This window comes from Egretta garzetta, unplaced genomic scaffold (assembly GCF_000687185.1).
Source record: "Egretta garzetta isolate BGI_Z169 unplaced genomic scaffold, ASM68718v1 scaffold463, whole genome shotgun sequence".
In the NCBI taxonomy this organism is placed as follows: domain Eukaryota; kingdom Metazoa; phylum Chordata; class Aves; order Pelecaniformes; family Ardeidae; genus Egretta; species Egretta garzetta.
The window spans coordinates 284,419-300,126 of record NW_009259188.1 but is presented as its reverse complement, the minus strand read 5'-3'; the positions used below and the strand labels follow the sequence as shown (position 1 = coordinate 300,126).

The window sequence follows — 15,708 nt, the reverse complement described above, 5'->3', positions numbered from 1 at the left end:
CAGGTAACTTACAACCCTCTTTGAAGACCGTTAAGGCACCAGAACACTTCAAGGAGGACAGTTCAGAAGCTTCAAGTCAGGAGGAAGGTAGTTGTGTACTCAAAGGTGGTTCTTCTCTGAGAAATTTTACCACACTCAGTTCTGGAAATCATGCAGTTGACTGATTTCTTCGTTGGTACAAAGCTGAGAGATTTGAATGAAATCTGCTGTGTAAATGAAGAATTTTTGTATACTTTCAGCAGTTTCCTTAGGAGGTTGCTGTAACATAATAATCCAAGGAGTGGAAGTGTTTATAGACAGCTTGGAGGCAGAAGTTCACAGCTGTGTTGAGCAACCAGGGAGATACATTTGACAATTTACTTTAGCCAAGATTGTTTGTAGCTTTTCATGTCTTTACCTGTTCTTCATTTACCAGGGTTAGAAGTTGAGTGCAGCATTTCAAGAGTTGCAGACTGTTTTGCATTAAATATGCCAAATTTGTCCAGCTTTTAGTTTTACACAGAAAGGATGTTCAAGTTTTCCTCTTATTCTTACCCTATGCTGCTTTTATACTCTGTGCTGCTAATAAGGACTGTTTGGGACTGTAGTGAGCATTGATTACAGTCTGAAAGCTGGTGTTTTCAAAATACCTCAAAACCAGTTCACATGTGGAAGCAGCAGCCTAGTGGCTGGTCAGTAGTTTCATTCTGAAAGGAATGGTGAGACAGTTTTGCATTGTTTTCAGTAGCAAACAAGTACAAGCTTCTGGTGGGTGGAAAGGATGAGAAATGGGGCTGAGAGGTGAACAGGAACCACTGAAGACTTACACTAGTTCTCACAGAATGACACCGCTCTTACCCTGTTACACATTAATAACTAAGAAGCAGCAGTTGATCTTATGTGCAATCAGTAATCCACATATGCAGTTCAGACAGCTTTTTCTTATTTAAAAAAATCATTACCGTATTTTTCTTCAGAGTTCAGAATGCACCAAGTAAGTTTACAATTTATTTGGAAATTGCTCAAATAGTGTTTTATATACTGTCCTTAAAAAAAAACAAAACCTGTTCACCTGATGAAACTACAAATGCATTTCAGAACACCTTTTCTGGCTAGTGAAGTGCTGCCAGAAGTTTAACAGTTGTGGTTTTGTTTGGTTTTTTGAAAATCTTAATTGTAGCATTGAGAAGAGTTCAGGCAAAATGATAGCTACCAAGAAGGTTAAGATCATCAACAGTTGGAATTAAGAAGAGTTGTTTTTGTTAAAATCTAGTGGTTGCCTTAAAGAAAAGGGTAGACCATGTCTATAAAGGTCTTGTTTCTTGTTTGAGGCAGTATCTCTTTATGTCAAATGTAATTTGGAAAGCTTTACTTGCGTAGTGAATTTTGAGGTTCAGAACGCAATACTTCTGTGTAAGACTTGTCTTCATTCACTATTCAGAATGTGTGACATAGCTTTGAGATGAATTTTAGCAGTTCAGAAGAAATTACAAAATTCTGTACATTTCTGACTGAATCCTTTCTTCTCTCTCCATCCTTTCATACTGGGTCACGCATTTAGTCCTTATGATTAAACATAGAGGTGAGCAAACATAAACGGCTGTTACAGTTCCTATTTTTCTGTTTTGTTCTTCTGTGAAATGGAAGGCAAAGAGTCTTGATTATACTGTCTGTACAAACTGATCTGTCCTCTATGCAACGCCTGTTAATTTCAGCATTGTAAATTAAGCGTAGCCTGTTTAACAGAGATGTCTTCTGCTAAGTGTCTGGTAGTGACAGAAAGATGAATTTGTTGGATTGAACTAAAAGAGGAAATAGGAATTGCTATTGAAATTATGCTTTGTTTATTTTTTTCCAGATGTAATGCAACACACAGCAGTTCACAAGAAACATAATGGAAAAAGTCCTGTTGCCAAGTAGGTACTAGGATATAATGTCACCATTCTAAGTTTCTGAACTTCATTTGATAGTGGTTCAAGAGTATGTGTTTCCTTCTAGATTAAAGTTTATGTGGGGGGGTTTTGTTTGGTTGGGGTGGGGTGTTCTTGGTTTATTTTTTGTTGTTTGTGAGGGAGTGTTACTGACTTAATCTGTATTAGAAAAATATTTCAAAAGGTTCTATTTCTACATCTGTGGGTCTAGGTCATTTGGAACTCTATTCTTTCCCAAATTTTGTGAATCTTCACTACTTGAGATGATGTTTTGATTTGTATTTATAAGCTGAGTAACATAAATTTGTATTGCATGTATTTTTCCCATGTGCACACACATGCATGCATATACTGAAGATTTCCAGCGCTGTTGATTTTAAGCTTTTCTTCACTACCTTCAAAGATGACCTTATAGGAGAAGGTAGTTCATTCTTTCCCTTGCTTAGTAGCAAAAGCATGTATGCTTTGCTATTTTACATCCATTTTAAGTGGAAGCAGATCTTAACCACATTAAAGTAGTTTATATATACTTTCAGTGTACTATGTATACTTTACATGAAGTATGTAATGTGAATTCACCCTTTAATGTAGGTTGACCAGAAACTTTGGATATGTTTGCACATAGTTGTGCAATACTTCAACTATATTAAGAGAAAAAATGGATACAAAATTTATTGTGGTTTACAGTTTTGTTCTGTGTAAGGTGTTTTTGTTGGGGGGGGGGGAGGGGGGGGGGGGGGCAAGGAGGGAGGAATTACCTGGAATTACAATAATAAGCACAAAACTATGTTGGTTAAAGTTCACAGATCCTTTACAGAGAAGAATCTTGTGAAATTACCAATTGGACAATTTAGTCATTTGTTTCTGTTTTGTTTTTTAACCCTCCTACTTACTCTCAACTTGCATTTCTTTGAGAAGAGAATGTCTTGACAAAATCTCTGATTATACCAGTGGATATACAGCCTACTATGAAGTCGTTAAGAGTGGGATCCAAACTTAATACAATATAGTCACTAATAAAAAAAAAAAAATTGTCTTTTTTTTATTCATTGTACAATAAAGTATACTAAAGCTAACTGTAGCTTAGGATCCTATCTTTCAGGTAGGAAAGACAGGGATAGGGCCTTTCCACAAACTTCTGATGGAAACTCCTTTTGCTAGCTATTATTTTCTGTTTATTTAACAGGGGAAAATGTGTTTACTACTTGACTGCTAGAGGTCTCTTACACCTCTCCTGCTCATGTTACGCGTCTGTCTTCTTAAAATCTGTGCTGCTATTTATGGGTTCTAAGAAATGCCACTGAATGGAACTTTTCTCTTTTAAAAATGTATAAAACAGTCTAGAGTCAAGAGCAGTTCATCTCAAATAGCATTGGTACATTTTAGGAAAATTTGTACATTACATCTGTCTACCTTTTGTTTTTATTCAGTATGGCAGCCTTACTCTTGAAAAGTTCCAAAACATTTACTGGTAGGAATGAGATTGGACATACGAAGTAAAAAAATCACTAGTATCACAGCTTACATGACATGACTGCAAATCTGGCAGTGGATTCACTTAACTCCATTCGGCAGAAGTTTCTAAAGAGACCTTGCTTATATATCTCTGCAGTCATGGGCTCGTGTCTCTATTTTTGGACCTTCTTGGTTCTCACCATTTTCTTAAACCTATTTTTTTAATATTCTATTGTACATCTTTTAAGTAGTTTGAGCACTTATTTGCAGAGGTATTTGGTAAGTAGGTACTGGAACTTAGCATGTCTTGTGCTTTGGAGTGAGCTTGATTTCTGTCATCATGGGAACTGAGTAACATTTCATATTGCAGTAGCCTTCAGGAAGCATCTTTCCAACAGCCCTGAATTAAAAGTTACTTTCAATTATCAGGATAAGTATTTTGATAAGAATTTGAAACTGTTAACTCTTTTTTTTTTTTTTTTTTTTTAATTGGCATCCAGTCAGCAGTTGGTTTTGTACAATAGCTGAAAAGTTTATAGTCCATGTGCCCTACTGACTCTGTCAGAACCCTGACTGTTTTTCCAGCAGTCTTTGTTGACCAGCACTCTCAGACCTAGTTAAATATTGCTTCTGACTGGCTGCTGTTAAGAGAAGATTCAGTGGAAGGCATTAGAAGGTCCAAAGTAAATGCCAAATGCACCTCCCCTTTCCCAGCACTACTCAAAACTAGCAATCCTGGTTTCCAAGCACTACACAAAACTAGCAATCCTGAAGGTAAAAATATAAAGCAAAATTACTATTTTGAAATACAGCTGCAGTATGATCTGCAAGTAGACATGCGTTCCTTTTCTTAAATGTCTCATGAATTCTGAAATGGATTACAAAGTAATTCCAGCTTTGTCATGAACAATAAAGAAGAAAAAAGATTAATTCAGAATACCTTTCTATCTGGAAAATTTCCCCAGGTCTGGTATGAAAAAAAGCAAACAAAAAGACTTCGTGTGCAGAAATATCCATGGAAACTCTTCTCTCAATTACTGTTTTCTACAAATTCTGTTGTTCTGAATTTTGCACCAAATTGTGGTAGACAAAAGAAAAAGGAACTCCAGTTATGTTCAGATCATTAGTACAACTTTAGAGCACAAGAACTTCTGTAATTTACATCTTCAAATCTTTTGAGAATTTCTAGGGTTTTCTGAAAGCAAAATACCACAGTTTCCTAACGTGATGCAAAAATGTCTATGTTGGTAGGAAAAGCCTGCAAGTTTGTTCACATCGGCATAACTTTTGTTTTTTCCTTTCAGCAGCACTAGCAGTGCGAAATGTTCTTCACTGGATAGCCTTAACATACAGCACTCTGAGCAAAATGGGGTAATGGACTGGAGGAGAAAAAGCTGTATTGTCCAGCAGCACCCAGAGCACTGTACAAACCTACTTGACCAGGTGTGTTGCTGTTTTTTCTTTAAGGCAATATTCTGAGACACCTGAGAAGACTGTCCGCTACACGTGATTAGATTTAGCTTTAAAAGATGAGGAGCCCTGCTAAAATTGTACAAATAAGTGTCAAAGTTCAAGTTCCTACTGACTTACCTTGACTAGAAAACCCCTCATAATTGCTTAGCAGTGTCTCATAAAGTTGCATATTTTGTTGATGGATGTGTAAATAAAATTTCCCAGTAGGATATAAATAATCAGAAAAGTCTAATGTTCATTTCTAATCAGACACTTTCCTGTTACTGTAACGTACTGTCTTCAGAGAGAATTTCAGAACGCCTGGGGAATTTCTGTGTTATTGCAAGGAAAAAACTAGAAGCTGTATTAATAATTAAACCATATTAATGCTACAGTAGGGCCAACAGGTTAAATATTCCTTCTATCTTACCTGCATTATCTAAGTAACTGAAGTATTAATCTTTGTTGAAAAAAGTTAATAGCTAGATGTGTATACACTTTTTGTGAGATTTGTGTCTCTCTTCAGTGGTCAATTTTGGTGTGCGTATAGTTGAGAAGAATAATTATGAATAAAATCATGTACTGAAATTGGGGGAAGGAAGGTTGCTCACTGCTTACATCTGAACCACCTTGGATGTTAGAATTGCTTAATATTGCTCTTATTCTGCATGCAGAATTTGGCTATTGGTTGTTATGGGGGCAATAGCAAGCCAAACAAAAACAGTTTCCTTCTTTCACAAAGCAGGGTAATGAGTTGAGATTTGCTTCTACGGGTTAAATGATAGACTGCACAAAAGCTTGAAATATTGCAAGCTTGAGGCAAGAAAAAAAACCCCATAGTAAAGTAGAGGAAAAGCTACTTACTACTTAAAGAATGTCCAAAACCAGCATATTTGGACAAAGATTATTTCCTAGTTCTCCTAAATTCTACTCCGTTGCCAAATATGAGATATTACTAGTAATAGTACTGGGTAGTAATAGTATACTTAAAGAATTATGTAAATGCTATGTTTTTCTTATGTGCTTCTAGGTTGTATTCTAGAGTTTAGTTTAGCAGCAGCTGGGTACCTACTTTGTCACTATGTAAAAATAATTTGCCATATGTACTTCCCACCCCCCAACCGTCAAATAATTCCACTAAAATCAATAACTTTTGTAGCCCTGTAAGCCTTGTGATTAGCCTTTTTAGCGCGTAGGTGATGAAACACATTTGTTTTTATCCTCAAGAGAAAAGACAGCATGCAGACAATAATTTGATATTTTTGGCATACTTGCAAGTAGTAATTTGCTGAGTGCATAAGCACAAGGGAAGATGCATTATTCTAAAGGCCTAGATGCACTGTACAAGTAGTTGTTTGTATGGTTATAGCACCATGGTGAGTGCACTAGTCTTGGACTCACAGACCTGTCAGTCTAGAAGGGGTTTTTTTATTGTTTTTTGTGATACAGATTCTGTTGTTTGACTGGCATCTTTGTATTTTCTGTCTAGCATACAGGGGAAAAACGAAGTCTGTCTACAGTAATCAAGAAGAAAGGAAAACCACAGCTGGAAAAGTAGGTTTCCAATGTAACCAGCAATCCAGAAACAAAGTGTAATGCATTCACAATGATAAGCAGAGCCTACAATCAATTAGGTGCTTTGTTTTGCTGTTGTGGAACAAAAGCTAGCATAGTGTGAAGTCAGTGTACATAAACCCCCTTATTTTATCTTCTGAAAAGGAGTAACTTGAAAAATAGACTAATTGTATGCATTCATTTTGTCAAAATATCAGTTGTCATTTAGCAAAAAGTTGAAGGAGCAGGAATAGGTTCTTAACTGACACTGAATTACCTTTTTCCCCTTAATATTTATTTGAAAGTTAAAAGGTGTAAAGGTCCAGAAAACACTGAAAATCAAATAAGGATTGACAGCAATCTTTAACATCATGCAGTGGGTAGTAACTTGCTGAAATGTTTTACTGAAGATAATTTGCACATCAGAGGGCTTCAGAACTTCCTGTGAGCTACACAATCCTGCACTGTGAGGAAGTGTAAACATTTTCACCCTTGCCTAATACTCTGCCTACTTCCGAGTTGATTTTCTGTCATTTTGTTACTCCATAGCCAGATGCTTCTATGCTAGTCTGGTGTACAGCTGCATTACACACATCAGCTTTCAAAGACAACTTTAGAATCAGCTGCACCGTTTCTTTTTTTGTATGTTTTCTTTTTTAGTTTAGTTCCTGTTACGTTACACTAACAGCCTTTACCTGTTTGTTTATTATCTACATTTGTTGCTACAGCTATTAAATATACATTTCTTGCCTGGAGTCACTGACATTGTTTACAGTGGCATTATATGTTCATTGATGGTTGGTTATTTGTGCTTGTGCATTTGGGAAAAAAAAAAAAAAACCAACATTAAATTTATTTACACAGGGAGAAAGCAAAGAAAACTGACTGCCGGTTGAATAACAGGACTAATGGAGTTAGAGTTGCAGCATCACAGCACGTCCGTACAGGGACAGCAAAAGGTAAGATGTTTTTTCCCAAGCTATTTGTAAGAAATAGAATTTCCAGCTTTGCTGATTTATTCATTGTTCTGCAGTAAAGGGGAAATCACAAGTCTGAAATCTGTTTTGGTGCAAGTCAGCACGTTGGCTGTCTAGTCTGTGCTTTGACTTGCTGTGTAGAACATACTAGACTCAGTCTTCTGTATGCAGTTGCTTAGGGTATGTCTCTTTTCATGAATAACTGGAAAAATATTAGTTAAAGCCTCCATAAGTTGCCTTATGGGGAGTGGTAGTTGCAGAAGCAGTTAATGTTGGGCTACTTGTATATGAAATTTAGCAGTCTGAGTGTGTGGAGGTCTAGCATTTCGCCATTAGTGTTCTCTTCACAGCTCACTGGTTTCTTCAGCTGTTGCGGAATGGCCCATGAGGAACCTGTATAAAATCCCTCTGGTGCAAACTGTTGATGAACTGTAGTGTATAAACCAAGTGACTGCTGAGCTACAACACACAACTCTCTATGCTACCGTAACAGGGTTTTCAAGTTTGGGTAATCCAGCAAAATCTAGTGTCTAGGCCAAGACTTGTGTACATCAGTCAGTTATAAGAAAAATGATATTTGTGTTCTTTTAGTAAATTGAGCCTCCAAGCCTTATTACAAATTTCTGAAGGGCTACGTTACCCATTGACTCTGCTATCTTGATGTTTTCTAGGCTCCCAATATCAGTTGCAGCCTTGCCTCTCTTATACTTAGCTCTCCTGACAGAAAGTTGACAAAGAATTTGCCTTTTTCTAACCACCTAATTGGCATAAGTGTTGAAAGGACTTTCACAAAGTGCCTTGTCTTGTTCTTGCTTCCACTTGGGGTACAGTCTTGATTAAGCTCCCATTCTTTCTTTCTTCTTCTGCTTCTCGCTGTTGAGAGTTCCAGGTGGATCCTGTTCTGAATTATTGTCAGTGTTTTATGGGCAGTTTTTGTTACCTTCTACAGACAGCATTTAACTAAAACTTTAAGAACTCACAGTTCACAAACTTAGCGAAACCAGGACAATTTTAGGAAGTTATAGCTAAGGGCTGTACGAGCATAAAATACACTCTACAGGACAGCTTTGCTGCGTAAATTTCTGATTGATTACTGTTCTTGTCAGGCAAAATGCACTGAGCTTTTATGAACTGAGATAACTTTAAGAGGTGGTGCAATCTTGTGTGAGTAGTGCAAGGTTAAATAAGGAATGCTTTGCCTTAAGAGCAATGTCTGCTCACTACCTGCTGCTCTACAGATGTGAAACTGCCTGTCTGGTACTGTTGGCTAGTTAAGGCCACTCCAAGAAGAAACTGCAACCCACAGAGGCTGGAAGCAATTAAGTCCTTGTCAGAGATGAGCTTTCTACCTGTGCATTTGTGTACAGACATCAAAATGTCTTTTGAGATACCCTATTGGAGACATAATCTAAAGAAAAAATTTCATGTTGCAGTCTGAATCTCTGCCTAGCTTGGTATATCCAGGCTTGGTTTGAAATGCTCTATTTTGAGTCAGTAACTCTTTAACTGCATCATGTTTCCTTCATTTTTAGCTTTCCTGAGTCATCAGTTGTTACACTTGTAACCGTGAAGACTTGATACTTTGTGACTAGCACTTTAGACTCCTGCTGTCAGTGATGTGAGGTTGACACTTGCTGCTCCAGGTTATATCAGATATTCAAAACACTTGTTAAAATAATTTGACCAGTTACAGGTTTAATCCAGGAAATGATTTCAAGAATTGAAGCATTAAGGCAGCTTTTTGATGACTTATCCCAACCTGTTATGCTTGCAATAGTAATAATAAATTAATTAATAATTTATAAAGAAAATACTAATTTATTAGCATTAATGAAATAAATAATAGTGTTCTAATTTTTGGCCTGGAGTTTTGCCAACCGAGTTTTTGGGGGTTGGTGTTTCTATGAAGCTAGTGTCTGGCATACGTTCTGAGAGAGGGTGCATCTGTCTTGCTCCTTCACCTCTGAGGCTGAGCTTGAAAGCCAGAGCATACTAGCTACCTGCTTGACTTCACTAGTAGGATCTAGACCCACCCTGAAAGCTGGTTTACAGCAAATGAGTTTCCCATTATCCCATTTAGAAAACAATTCTACGCTTTTTTGGTTCATCTCTTTTTCTTTAAATGGGTTTTGTTGATACAGTTTGCTTAAAGCCTGTTCCGGAAGACTTAATTATAAAAAAAGGTGTATTATTTTGGTGTTGCCCGCTGAGTTAGCTTTATGTATTTGCTGACCAAGCAGTATTGCATCTCTTTGAATGGAAACATTTGATCAGTACCATTCAGAGGAAATTATTATTGTAGTACAATTCGGTATGAGCATCACCAAATATATTAAGGATGAGCATTCTTTTCACTACTCTGCATAAATATCAATTTTTGGCGTCACCTTCTTTAACACGAAGGATTCAGTCATCATAAATTTAGGGACAAGAGCAGTCCTGACTGCTGGGAGTAGGAGTGTTAAGAGTACGGGGGACAGATGCAATTAAGTGGGAGCAAACAAAAATTTGAACTAGCGCAAGATGTGAGCAAACCAAAATAACCTTGCTTCCATATACTGAGATTAAAAATAAAAATACCAATTTTTATTTTTAGATCTGAATTTGGACGCTGGATCTGGTCATGACACTTGTGGAGAAACATCATCTGAAAGTTACAGTTCTCCTTCTAGTCCACGACATGATGGGAGGGAAAGCTTTGATAGTGAAGAAGAAAAAGACAGAGGTGGTATTTATGGATAGTGTGCATGAATGTCTTTATTCCTAGACTAATCTCTTTCTTGTATTAATTTTAATTAGTTTCTCAGTTTTATTAGCTGCTTTTATTTCTGAGCTAGCCACAGAACACATTTTGCTTTATGGGTTTCATGACTGGATAGTTTGAAGGCTTCTAGCAAATAGCAGAACTGTTTAAACCATTTTAAACCACTGAGTTCTAGGTTACTACATACGTGTAGTAATTTTCTGACTTCAACAGCATAGCTCTCTTTGAGAAATTTCAACATTACAGGAATGGGAAAAACTTTGGCATGAAAGGGACCCGTTTTATATCGAATTGTGTGCCTGAGAGATCCTTCTTTTTGTATTAACAGTTTAATTTGCCACTCCTTCCAAATTTGAGTAAGCTGTGTTAATGTCTTTCTTGGTAGATGCAACCAGTAGGTCTGTGTCCTACTCTTCACATTTGCAGATATGCACAAGTCAAAGGTCTAGTAGCCAGTTGGGCAGTTTGATATAGGCAAGTGGTGGAGACTGACCTAGCTTGATTGGGATGAATGGAAATAATCTCAAAGTTATTCTTATTCGGGAAGGCGTAACTACCATTTGCATCATCAAACTTGGGAAGTTTTAGATGGGTAAATGAGTCCAGGGCATGACTATGTTGTTTCACATTTGTTCTTCTGACTCTGACAAATGCTTTTGTCTCCACAGATACAGACAGCAATTCTGAGGACTCTGGGAATCAAAATACATCCAGGTTTACAGGCTACAGTGCTGTCAGTTCATCGAATATAAACAAATCGTCTGCTCAGATCTCTTCAGTAAATAATGAAAATGGAAGCCTTTCAGAAGATCCTTTGAATGCAAAGTTTCAACATATTTCCTTCATGCCTGCCTTACACTGTGTGATGCACAGCGCTGCCCAAAAGCCTGAAGCAGTTGTCCCGCCACCCATATCTGCAGATGGTAAAACTATGGGGATGCTCGTTACCACGCCTGTTGCTGTCTCGCCAGTGAGAGAGTCTGCAAATTCACCTCCTGGTGGAATGGGCCCCGTGACCTCTGGTGAACCTGAGAAACGCCTTGAGCTGATGGCTTCCCCTCTGCCAGTCCCATCCACTTTCCTTCCACATTCTGTCCAGCCTGGTAGTCCTGCTTTGCATTTGGCAATACATAGATTGAAAATGCCCTCTCCACAGGGATCATCGGACAGTTGCACAGTTAATGGACCACAGCAGCCGACAGGAAACTTAAGTATTGGATCACCAAATACTGCCTTTATCCCAGTCCACAATCCAGGTAGTTTCCCAGGATCCCCAGTTCCTACTACAGATCCCATCACAAAACCTGCGTCCCAGGTGGTAGGACTGAATCAAATGGTGCCTCACATTGAGGGAAACCCAGGAGCAATCCCTCAGCCTACCAATCTAAAGGTAGTTCTTCCAGCAGCTGGTCTCTCCACAGCAGCACCGCCACCTCCACCAGCTTCATACGCTTTGCCAGGCAGTCCTCATGCTACCAGTGTGTTGCCCAACCAGAATACAAACGTGCTAAACACTGTAGCGACTTCCTCACCACCTCAGTCGGCTGGTTTAGGTGTTGGTCAGGTCCAGTCCACTGTTCCTCCTGCAATACCTACGCATACGCCAGGCCCTGCCCCTAGCCCGAGCCCTGCTTTAACACACAGCACTGCACAGAGCGACAGCACATCCTACATAAACGCTGTTGGAAATAATAACACTAACGGGACAATGTTACCTCCGCAGCAGTTGGGATCTGGTCCTTGCGGTTCTTGCGGACGTAGGTGTAGCTGTGGGACCAATGGAAGCCTTCAGATTAATAGCTATTTTTATCATAATCCACTTCATGGACAAGTCTACAGAGTTCCATCTTTCTTCACTCTGCCATCACTTTGCAATGGCAGCTACCTCAATCAAGCACATCAAAGCAATGGAACACAACTTCCTTTCTTCCTGCCTCAGTCTCCATATGCAAATGGGCTTATGCATGACCCAGTGATGGGGAGCCAAGCCAACTATGGTATGCAGCAGATGGCAGGATTTGGGAGGTTCTATCCTGTATATCCAGCACCTAACGTAGTTGCCAACACAAATGGGTCGGGACCCAAGAAGAATGGGAACGTTTCATGTTACAATTGTGGTGTAAGTGGACACTATGCGCAGGACTGTAAGCAGTCATCCATGGAGGCCAGTCAACAAGGTAATCATGATAACTCCCAGCGGACTTGCTTTTGAGTTTAGCAGTTTCTCTTTACCTTTCTGAATGTGCTGTTTCTGGTCTTGCAGAAAGGTGTGCGTGCGTGTGTATGTTTTGTGTAAATGGTTGTGCACTAGTGACCTGCTCTAAAACTGCAAAGTATCTTATCCCTGCCGGAAAATTTTGTAGAACACGGCGTGAAGTTGAAAGTGGGTGTGATTCGGAGCTGGGAAGTCAAACTATATCAGTCCTAAATTGTCATTCTTTTTTCACTGGCTTGGTTTTGGCATTCTGTTGAGGCTTGCATGTTGTTTCAATTTTTCCATTCCCGTTCAGTGTTTTTTGGGAGAGAATTCATTGGCAAAAAGTGAAAGATATCTGTGGTCTACGATACCAACTTGGATTTTTACAACTTGTGAGAATTTAAAAAAAAAACAAAAAACAAAACAGCAGACTGGCCATTTGATAACTTTTCTAAAGCTTACCTTTGCACAGTCAGCCATCCTTCTGTGCCCCATCCTGCCATACATAAATGAAACACGCTTTAACTTTTCAGAGAAGTTGCAGCAAAAAGGCAGAAACCAATTGGAACTAAAAATCAAAGGAATGGCTTCAGTCTTACATGCCATTTCTCTCTCCATCCAGAAGAATGGAGAAAACGCTGTGTTTGCATAGAGCATAAACTATTTTTGATTCTTGGTCTGTGCCCATTCTGACTTTGCTTGTTTGGTTGGACTGGAACGGGAAAGATGAACCTTGGTGGGGGTCGACTTTCCTCTGCATTCTTCCAGTAAAGGTAAAGTCCTATACCTACCATCTGTATCTTTTTTTAAACTTAGAGTTTTAGCAAGCAGACGAAAGAAAATAGTATAAAATCTTAGGATCTGCTTTAAAAGGACTGGAGGATGATAGTGCCTTTTGAAGAGCATGTCCATTTTGATACCTTGTAGTGGTTTTGTAATCCATTTTAATTGTGAGCAGTGACTTAGTAGTTCTCTTTCCTGTTTTAGGCACTTACAGACTGAGATACGCACCTCCCCCTCCCCCTTCCAATGATACCTTGGATTCTGCAGACTGAAACAAGTAAACATTGCCTACTTAAACTGAAGCTTGGGAAATTGGGGGAAGGTGTGCGTGGGAGGGGGAGGGTTGGTCTTGCGTTTTGGGACATTCCCGGTTCTATATTCTTTTGGAATTTTTCATTGCTTTTGCACCTCTGTTCCATACAAAAGAAGAAAGCTGAGTCCCTGGTCTCCTCCTGGTTCTACAAAAGGCTTGCGTAATGCATGTAATTCAAACACACAGCCAAACAATCAAAAAGAGCATTCGAACCATGCTTTTGCACTGAAGACTTGAGACATGTGCAATGTTTACTGCATTTTTTTAAAAAAAAAAAAGTCCTCTGACCTCTGACATCACTGGTGGAGCAGCCATATGGTGAAAGAAGAAACTTGGTCATGTTCCCCACCACAATCTTCTTCCCTCCCTCCCTGTTCTCCTTATGCTGCTGTTTTATTTTCTTTCCCTGTTTGTCCACGTGGATTCGTTGGACTTGCATGAGTGTTTAGCGGTTCATACAGACCCTGCCCGTACTCTAAATTAATGCTCATGAATTGAGGGGAGATGTTCAAATGTCCTATTAGGAGAGTCCAAAGGAACACACAGTACTGTATGTGTACTACATCCGATAATAACACGTATACACCGCTCTTGAGAGTCCCAAGTAAACGAAAATACATAGAGCAGGAAGGGGCTGAAACTGTGTGGACTGGAACAGATTGAGAAAAATGAACGAGCTTAAGTTGACAGATTTTTCTTCCATTGTAGCTTTTTAGCCTGTATGTTCAGCAACAAAGGTGAAAAAAAATGGTATGAATGTTGTACTCAGTGTGTTTGCATTTGTAATGGAAGTTGACAGCATTTTTTCCTTTTTTAAAAGCTATTCTACATCGTGTCAACACAGAATGAACATTACTTGATTGAATATTTTTTTCCTAAACTATTACAGTGTTGCATTGTACTTAGAATGTAAATGTTTTATTTCAAACTGAACAAAAGCTATGGTTTTCTACAAAATAGTCAGGTATTAGTATTAGAACCTGTCTACCAAATAGCAAAGTCACTATTTTATAACAATTTACCACTATGCGTAATTACGGTATAATGTGAAAGACTGAAATGAGTGTTAAGATGGTATTAATCATGTCAGTATCATGAGTAAGTAAGTTTAATGCTGCTGTATTTTTTATTTTATTTTTAAAAGCCAATATATGTACTAAATTGCTTCCAGGTAATATTTGATTTCCTAAAGTGCACTGAGGTTATCTGGAAGATGAGTGTATTTTTTGACTGCTGCATTCAACACCGATGAACAACTACCACTGTATATCCATAGGGTTTGGCATTCCTCACAGTTCATGGCAGAAACGTTTTTTCTTAAAATCAGACCTGGTGTCCGGTAGAGGGATGAAATAAAGTCAATCTTTGGTTCAGACGTCTAATAAATTGCTAAACAAACAAAAAACTTGAAGAAAAAAAAAAAAAAAGCTTGATTACTACATTTCTTCATAGGTAGCATTTATATTTATAGCACCAGTGTACATTTTGAAACTTTTTTCTTGGAGGGGGGGAATGGGGAGGGAGGTAGATGAAAGCTTTAATTTAAAAAAAAAAAAAAAGTTTAAGTAGTAAATGAAAATTATTTTGATTAAAATTTTTATTTGATCTGGGTATTTTTGGACCACTTGAAATGAATGAACTGCGTTTGAGTTGAAGTGAGGGTGTTAAACCACCAATGGACTTGTATTGTGAATTACCTGCCAGTTGTACTTTATGGAACTTATTTTATGATTTAAAATACTGTACTGTAAATAGGAGGTATGTTACCTTCTCTTTATTTGTATGTTTACCATATACTTTGATATTTGAAATGTACTGGAAAGGTCACTTATATTTCTAGAAGAGATTGGATTTTATGCAACCTTTTTCCTTGAATTAACAGCAATAAAAAAAAAAAAAAGAAAAAAGTACCCGTGTGCAAGTACTGTCCTTTGTCACCGAGAACAGCAAAGTAAGTGTGGTGCTCTGCTGCTGGGCGTAGGGATGGGATCGCAGAAGGTTTTGGCAAGCCGCCATTTTGGTTGGCATCTGTCACTTTTAAGGCGAAGCTGAGAGTACTTGACTTAAGGTAAGGTCGGTCCCGTGTCCGAAGGCAGGATACCGTCTCTTGACTTAAACTTCTTTAGGGTAGTTAGCTCTCTTGGGAGAAAGAGGATGACCTTGTGTGATAGACCCAGGGCTTTGACCTAAGCTCTTTCAGATCAGTTAAGCCTGTGTTATATTCTGATGGCTACTGGATTTGGGCTAAAACCCCGTTTAAACGCGCTTTTTCTTGACTGCAATGCAAATAATGTGTGTGCAGG

At 38.4% G+C, this 15,708-nt stretch overlaps 1 protein-coding gene across 6 annotated transcripts in view; it reads left to right on the top strand.

The window, feature by feature from the left end:
* ZCCHC2 (zinc finger CCHC-type containing 2) overlaps positions 1–15,275 on the top strand; it is a 39,779-nt gene extending 24,504 nt beyond the window's left edge. For 2 of the 6 annotated variants that reach the window (XM_035891311.1, XM_035891307.1), the window contains exons 7-14: positions 4–87; positions 1,838–1,895; positions 4,670–4,808; positions 6,307–6,371; positions 7,236–7,330; positions 9,945–10,073; positions 10,781–12,289; positions 13,297–15,274. In XM_035891311.1, coding sequence (XP_035747204.1) covers positions 4–87; positions 1,838–1,895; positions 4,670–4,808; positions 6,307–6,371; positions 7,236–7,330; positions 9,945–10,073; positions 10,781–12,289; positions 13,297–13,364 — 2,147 coding nt within the window. In that variant the 3' untranslated portion in view covers positions 13,365–15,274. Of the gene's footprint in view, positions 1–3; positions 88–1,837; positions 1,896–4,669; positions 4,809–6,306; positions 6,372–7,235; positions 7,331–9,944; positions 10,074–10,780; positions 12,290–13,296 lie in introns of all 6 variants that reach the window. The other 4 variants (XM_035891308.1, XM_009635713.2, XM_035891310.1 and 1 more) reach the window with 4 other exon arrangements.
* Positions 15,276–15,708: the final 433 nt, after the last annotated feature.